Source organism: Euleptes europaea, chromosome 6 (assembly GCF_029931775.1).
Source record: "Euleptes europaea isolate rEulEur1 chromosome 6, rEulEur1.hap1, whole genome shotgun sequence".
In the NCBI taxonomy this organism is placed as follows: Eukaryota; Metazoa; Chordata; class Lepidosauria; order Squamata; family Sphaerodactylidae; genus Euleptes; species Euleptes europaea.
In genome coordinates this window covers 95,731,541-95,739,690 of record NC_079317.1, presented here as the reverse complement: position 1 = coordinate 95,739,690, position 8,150 = coordinate 95,731,541, and the positions used below count along the sequence as shown (strand labels likewise).

The 8,150-nt window shown below is 44.2% G+C and overlaps 1 protein-coding gene across 1 annotated transcript; it reads left to right on the top strand.

Annotated features, from left to right (window-relative positions):
- Positions 1–4,764: 4,764 nt before the first annotated feature.
- TMEM80 (transmembrane protein 80) lies at positions 4,765–6,611 on the top strand. Its single transcript, XM_056851767.1, has 3 exons — positions 4,765–4,893; positions 5,013–5,105; positions 6,401–6,611. The coding sequence occupies exons 1-3, from the start codon at positions 4,878–4,880 to the stop codon at positions 6,604–6,606; spliced, it is 315 nt and encodes a 104-aa protein (XP_056707745.1). The 5' UTR covers positions 4,765–4,877; the 3' UTR covers positions 6,607–6,611.
- The last annotated feature ends 1,539 nt before the right edge of the window (positions 6,612–8,150 follow it).

Genomic DNA, 8,150 nt, shown 5'->3' with positions numbered 1-8,150 from the left:
AAGAAAAGAGAGAAAAGCCTTCACACACACACACAGCCGGCTCCCTGCGACCGGGCTTCAGCCTTCCCACCTCTCTCCCCCCCCCAGTCCACAAAAGTCCTCCACCTGATCGGCTCCCACCCGGATGCTCCGGCCCCGGGAGGGAGCGACTGGCTTTTTCCTCTTCTTCCCCCCTCCCTCCCTCCGCGGCGGCCGAGAGGGGTTTCAATCCCTGTGCCGCGCGGCGTGCAGGGACGCTTCGCCTTCCCGGCTTGGGGGAAGCGTCTTCCTCCCGCCTCCCGCCTCCTCTTGCCGATGGCGAGAGGGGGTTTAAAGGGGCCGCAGCATTCCTGCACGCTGCGGCTTCAGAGAGGGCCGTGCTCCGCTGCGTTTCTCTGGCAGCTGCAGCGGAGCCCAGGCTGGGCCAGGAGCCTTCTTACTCCTCCTCCCAGAGGCTCCGGGGGCTGCTTGGGCGCAAGTCCTGCCGGCCGCCACCGCAGCACGCCCCCCCCCCCACCGCACGGGCCGCTCCCGCTCCCCGGCGCCGCTTCGCAGGCCGCTTGGCTGGGCTGCGCACTGGGCAGAACCGGGGCGGCGGCGGCGGCTCCTCTTGGCCGAGCAGAGGAGGCGCCGCAGGTGGCGGCCCGGGCTTCGGGGGCCTTTTTCAGCGGGCGGGCGGGCAGGCGGGCCCTGAGGGCGACCGCTGCCGGCTCGCCCGCTGTCCCCGCCCCCGTTCTGAAGCGCCTCCCAGTCCGACCTCGGGCGTGAGGAGCCAATCCGGAGTCGCTGCGGACCGCCCGTGGCGCGGGGCCAGGCAAAGCCGCGCCTCGACCCCTCGCCTCCAGCCCGGGAAGGAAGGCTGCTTCCCCGGGGGGGGAGTGGAGGCGGCCGGGCGCGTGCCGGCAGAGAGGGCTACGCGTGCCAGAGTCGGCACGCGTGCCATAGGTTCGCCAACACGGACTTAGAACATGTATATGCTGTCTTTCCATTAAAATATGCATAACTTATATTGAAAAGACCACATAAGTAATAACAATAAAACTTTGAGATATTAAGACCAATCTACAGCTAAAGATTCAAACTCCACCCAAAGCCTTCTATAACTTATTTTTGATTATTAAAATTTTAATTCTCCAGATTATTACATTATATTGGAACTTACTTTGTAATTACATTTCAATCGTTACCTTCTTTGACTTAACACTAAAGCCTTCTAGAACTTATTGATGTTGTTATGAGAAGCTCAAATGTAGCTCTTGCAAGAGAGAATTCCAAAGTTGAGAAGCGGCCACTATGAGGAGGACTGTGCACGGACTACTGAAACATGCACTTCGAACAATATGGGTTCCTATAGCATTGCTGCTTCAGTCTTAGAGCATGTGGATTCAGGCAGACCTACATGTACTTTGCACCCAAATTGTTTAGGGCTTTAAAGTCAATGCCAGCTCCTTGAATTGGACCCAGAAAAAAACTGGAAACCAGTGATGTAAAATGGAAAAGACATCTGCATGGCAAATACCAGTTAGCGCTGTGCGTGCCGCATTCTGCCCCACTTGCAGTTTCTGAACCGTTTTCAAAGGCAGCCCTATATTACAGAAGACAAATCTCAAATTTGCTAAAGAATTTGTGACTGGGGCCAGGTCTGCCTTCTTCAGGAACAGCCACAACTGGTGAATCACCCTGAGCAGGTAAAAAGTACTCTGATCTAAATATCCAGGGATGGGAAAGAGGCCAAGAGCACTGCAAACCACACTCAAGGAAAGCACTGCAAACCACACTCAAGGAAAGCACAACCCCATCCATAACGGACTGTGTGACTATGTTAGAGCATCTGTATACCTAATCCATAGCACTTCTGTTTTGTAGGTTAGAGTTAGGTTTGTTCACACTCCTCCAGTCCACTGAAAATTTACACATTTAAGACTTGTTTATTATCAGAGACTTGTTTCTTACCTTTCCACGGTGGTAATTATTACAACGCTGAAGGCTATGGTAGATGAACCTTTGATCTGATCCAGTGGGGCTGTTATGAAGAAGGCGTCTGTTTGGCAGTGATTACAGCTTGAGTGGAAGACCAAGTCAGAACTCTGCTGAAATAATTAGCAAACTAGGAAAGTGTAGCCCAGTTAATTTACTAGGGGTCAACAGGGAAGTTCTCCGAATCACTGGATTACATTTGAAGAGCTCAACATAATCTTTAAAATATATTCAAAAATTATATGTGGCCAGGTAGATCTGTCAGGAAAAATCCCAAAGAAACAATTGCAAGATGTTAGAAAAGAATGAGCACGTTTTCAAGTTCACCAAAAGTTTTCATCAGAAAGAATGTCAAAGAAAAAAAGAGTGAGGTGAAAAGGATGTTGCCGGGCATGGTAAAATCCTTCAATTCCAATTATTGCTAGAGACAGATCTAAATAACAGATTTAAATTGTATGTCCAAGGGATCTTTTTAAAATGAACTTAGAGTAACAAATATGTATTCTACTTAAGAACATATGGCAGACCTGAGGATTTTTTACCATGCCAAGAAACATCCTTTTCTTGCCCCTTATCACTTGGTTTGGATTTTGGTACAGGTGAGATATTCCATATTATATCTTTGTTTGAAGATATAATATGCATGCTCTAAATCAGCTACAGTCATAGCCTAAAACGATTGCTTCAGGAAACTGCTGCCTCCCCAAAAGACAAGAAGGAAGTCATTTCTGCTTAGCCATTGATAACTTTTAAATCCTTGTTCCCCAAAATGTATTTTTTCAGCTTTTGTTTTTGTTTTTTTGTGTACAGGAAGAACGTCAGTTGTTGTATCCTTCCTTTTGCATTCATATAGACAAACCATTCTGCTCTTTATATAAGTGTTTTCAGAGTGTTCTTTGGAAGTTGTATCAGGTGGTTCCTGAATTAGATGAATAATGATAAACTGAAGATAATTTTGCCATCACAGTTAATCTACAATGCAATGTGCAGTCAAAAGGGAGTATTAGGAATGTTTTAGGGCTCACACGAGCCTTGTATGAATATACTCACTATAACACACAAATAAGAACTTGAGATATCCCAGGGTTCCCTGTAGACAAGTTAACATGAAAAGTATTCCTCCTGAAGACTCTTATTTTATAAAAATTTCTCAGATAAATTCTAAGTTCATTGTATTAAAAGGAGATATGGAGAAGATGGGTATGTTGGCTCTGATTGATCCATATGCTGGACAATGAAGAATGATTCTCGTGAAATAAGTAACTTCACACGAGGTAGGAATGATATAACTGGAAGGAGTTCCCAAATGGCATGAAAACAATAAGTGTTCAAATATTTCTTCTACTACAATGCCCTGTTCATTTTTGTTCCTTCTTTTATTCTGGGGAATGCGAGCATCCAGTTTGGTTTCAATAAAATCCTCTCTGCAAACGAGGATTCACCTGGTTGACTTGCTAGACTTTCACTCTGAATGGAGAAGCACTGTTTCTTAACATATAAGCAAATGTAACATTTACATGGGGTAAGATTTTAATATCAAAATCCTCTGCTAACTTAATTTAATTTGGCTTCACTTCCTTCATTTTTACTAAGAAAAGACTTGGCTATGGGAAGTGTGACAATGGTCATGCTCATTGTGTCCGGCAAGTACTATACTTTCTGAAATGTCTCAGCAAGACTGGTGATTATACATAGTGCCTACATAGTAATGCTTTAACTGCTGAAGGCTGGTGCCTTTGAATTTCCATGACAGTTGTTTATTTTAGTACTGTTTTCACTGAGCAAAATGGAGAAATGGTAGGGGGGGAATCCAATAGTGTTCCAATTAATGCCTTGCTTGTGGACTATCTCTCTGACCTGGGCCTGGTATAGTGTGTATGCATGGACTGAACTGTGGAACCTCATGTGAGCACTTGGTTCTCATTTTTGCAGGCATTTCTGTTTATCCTTATCAAGATTATTGCTAGGTTCTATATCACATTTCAGTTTACAAAATGTTTTGCAACTGTTACTCCATTTATCTTCATAGCAGCTGTGAGACAAGTCAGGCCAAGACTGGTGGGACTTTTACAAGACCATCTAGAAAGTGTCATGATTCAACAGGGATTTTAACTTTGGGGATCTTCTGCATCAAAATGTAGCACGTTATCTGCTAGACCTTTTTTGGGGTTTTTTTGCCGTCAAGTCACAGCTGATTTATGTTGACGCTGTAGGGTTTTCAAGGCAAGAGATGTTCAGAGATGGTTTGCCATTGCCTTCCTCTGCGTGATGACCCTGGTATTCCTTGGAAGTCTCCCATCCAAATACTTGCCAGGGTCGACCTTGCTTAGCCTGAGCTAACCAGGTCAGGACTCGGCTAGACCATACTGTCCTCCATTTTCCCCATCTAGAGCCAAGGCATGGCTTCCAAAAATGAATCAGCTTCTGACTTTAGTCTTGCTAATTTTAACTCTTCACAAAGCCCCCCTGCATTTTAGGGTTACATGTATGGGGTTCAGCTATGTTGAGTAAGGTTCTGATAAGCTAGCTAGCACAGGCATTGGCCTTGTTATTTTTTCTGAGCATGGTGAGCAAATGCTATAGGATCAAAACAAAAGCAGCTTGGTGGCTTGTTAAATGAAATTTGTTTATTTGTTCAGAAAACTTTTATTAGTCTTTTTTCCCCATGGGGACTTACAGCAATGGTTGTCCTACCAGTTATTCAAATCTTAGTTAAGTCTGACAAAATAATATGAGCATTCAAGATAATAGGGTGGAATTATGGTTGGAATTTGATGGAGAGAGAAACACTTACAACATGATCAAACTACTTGTAAAATGATTTCCTTAACAGAAATTGCCAGTTGTCATCTGTCTCCTTACAGGTTCTTTTCTATTTAAATGGAGTTTATTATATATTTTATTTCTTGGCAACCCTATTGATGATTATTTATAAAAGTAAGTTATTTCAGATACACAACTACCAGACACTTCTGCTGAGTACTGTAGAGCTAATGTAACTTTTGTCTTCCACTTTTTTTTTCTTTTTCTGCAATTCATGCTTTACTCTTTGACAGGCCAAGTTTTCACTTATCCAAATAATTTCTTGGCTCTTGATCTTCTGTTGCTGTTCATTATGGCCATTTTAGAATCCATCCGACTATACTTTGGTAAGTTGAATAGCACTGTGCACATTAAGATTGTTGTTAAATATTAATCTCTTTGTAAAGTTACATGTTAAAGCTGCTGATTCAAGATAGCTAACTGATTGTTTTACAAGGTATTTAAATGCTAAATGTTAAACATTAAAATGACTGATTGACCTATCTGTCCTAAACTGCAAATAAATCATGGCTTTTGGCAAAGAGATTCTAATGTCTAATCGAATCTGAAAAAATATTGCTGCATTCAATGCATGCAAGGGCTAAGACAGGAAGATGCAAAGTCAAATGGTTTTCTGTGTTTCAGCTATGGCAGAGGACTCCTTACAGGGTTGTAGCAACAGAAAAGCAATGTAAAATCCAATAGAACTAGTTCTGTGCTTTCATCATAACAAAGATGTGCTGCTTTTTAGTCGTAAATTAAAGTAGCATAGCTTAAATTATCTTTTTCCTTACTCCACAAACAGAGAAGCTGAAAAATGGCAAAATTATTGTTGGCACTCAATACAGCTGCCTCTATAAATACAAATTTGATCTGTGGTATTACAGGGTGTAGTGTTAGATACAGAACCTGATCTTGTATGCTGCTGCATAAAACCCAGAATTGAAAGCTTATAATATGATTCAACCCAAGGGAAAAACCTGGTTTCCTTGTCCTGGCACATAAATCAGGCTCCACACATAGATTTCACCTTGCAAATTGATGGGCTGACCCTTAATCCCTGTGCTTCATCCTGATTCCAGTTGAGAGCTATAGCTTTTGGAAGCAAGCCAGATACCTAGCTCTGCGCTGCCTGCCTCGCACCAGATGGTGCAGTCGTTTGGGATGCCTGATCGTTTGTATCAGTAACAATATTATTACTGGGTATGGAAATTAGGCAGGAGTCAAAATAGGACTGAAACATACATAAGGGGCTGTAGTTGGCTTTTTTTAAAAGAAAGGAAGAATCCATATAAATTTGTCAATTATAACTCTATAGGCAAGATAGTTCTCCAGGCAAGCTATAAAGAGTCCAAAGGCCGGAGCCTTGTGGATTGAAATGCTCCCAGTTCTTTACTTCAGTCTGAGTGACCTTGTTCAGTACATTGCACTACATACGTAAATATAATGTTTTCTGACCTTAAATAGATCTGTATCTGTTAAAAATAGCTCCTTTTAATTTTTACGCTTATACTGGATTTCCATTTAACTGGCCAATATGTACATGATTTACTGTTTTCAATTCTGATTTGTATTCTGGTGGACGATCACATTTGTTTCTAGCATCAGGTAGAAACCCATGTAATATTTTTGCTTTAACTAGGTACTAAAGGGAACCTGACAGAAGAAGAGGCTCCCCTGGGGGTCAGTCTTGTTATCTCTGTTGGTACTGTAATTCTGTCTGTCTGGTTTTTGGTGTGGCAGACTTACGTCCTGAGAGCAGATGTCATTATTAATGCTGTGCTGCTTGTTACGTATGGGCTTGAAGGAATTCTACAGATCATAGCTATTGCTGCGTTTGTCAGCTAAGTCACATATTGCTGCCTGTGGTGCATGTATTGTCTTCAAAAAGAAGCAGCATACATTTTTAAACTGTTTAATTGTCTCAAATACAACACTGGAGAAGTCCTTCCTTGTTATACTACAGAGTCATTAGCATTTTGTGAGCTAGCATGTAATGTCAGTCTTAGAGTAAGTTATTTAGTAGTCAACTATGATTGCATTTTCATTAGATCTGGTGTTGAATTGGTAGGTAGAACACAATGTTTGTCAGTGCTGACTTACAATTTATGCGGCAGACAGGTTTCCTCGTTGTTCGTCACATGCTTCCAGTGAACGCCATTAAGTTGTGCACAGTCATAGAGCGGACAAATTCCAGCAATTCATGACACTCCATGGTTTCCTAGCATATATTTGCCACATTATTATAGACATGGATGTCCCCTTTAAATAACAGGTTTGTTTCCTGGAAAGAATACAGTGGACAGGCAGCATAAAATGTTAATCAGAATAAATGTAACCCAGGGCCGTGATCTAGATTTTTCAAAAGAAGGTACCCTTGTTTTTAAATGACTTGGAAATTAGTATATGTCAGCCCTAAATATATTTACTAATAAGGCTGGTTTGCTAGTGTATTTTACTTAAGGGAGTCAGTGATGGGCAGCCCATTCCTGAAGGGGGGGGGTGTAGCTCCTTTGGAGTCGTCGTGACCCCATGCCGGCGTAGGTGCGACCTTATCACAGAAAAAGGTGGCACCTCTGCTGACGCAGGGGCAAACATGGCGGTGTCCAGGCGCCGCCAGCACAGCCACGCTGGCAGGGCTTTCCCAGAAGGGAAAGTCTGTGCCGGTATGAGGGAGGTGTTCCCGGGGGTGGTGCTGCCTTTAGACAGCTTCCACAGCCCTTTTGCCCCAGGAATGCCCCCTTAAGCGGCGACGGGGCTGCACCACCTTTTTTGGTGGCACACCCTCGCTGTTTTCAATGGGACATTTCCCCCTTTTTCATTATTTTTTAAAATGCTTTTTTAGGCTCGGTGGCTGGGAAGCCTCTGAGCACGCAGCACGGCTCCGCTGTTCCTGGCCGCCTTGGATCTACCCCACCCTTCAGGATTGCCCTCTGGCAGCCCATTCCTGAGGAGAGGGGCTGCGCTGATGGTTGGAGGCAGCACGATGGCACCACCTCCGAAGGAGGATTCAGCCTCCCCACCCCCACTGAAGCCAAAACCTTGCCCTTACCTGCAAGCCCCTTGGAACTGCTCCATAGCATTCCACGGGGTTACACCACCTAAAAAAATAACGTAAATGCAAGTAAGGGCAAAGGAGGCATTCCCGGCCTGAAGTGGGGTTAGGAAGTTGCCTAAAGGTTGCTCCGCCCCTGGAAGCTCCCCTGGGACAATGGCGCACAAATGTGTGCCGGCAAAAGGCCGCATTGGCGTCCCAGGGCCACGCTGCCATGGCAGCGTTGGGAGGCCAGCATACGACCCCAACACCGGCGTTTGTGCCGGTCGCAATGGCACAAGTGGCCTGGGTGCCGGCGCAAGGGGCACAGATGCCAGTGCGGGCCCTTCCATGCCTC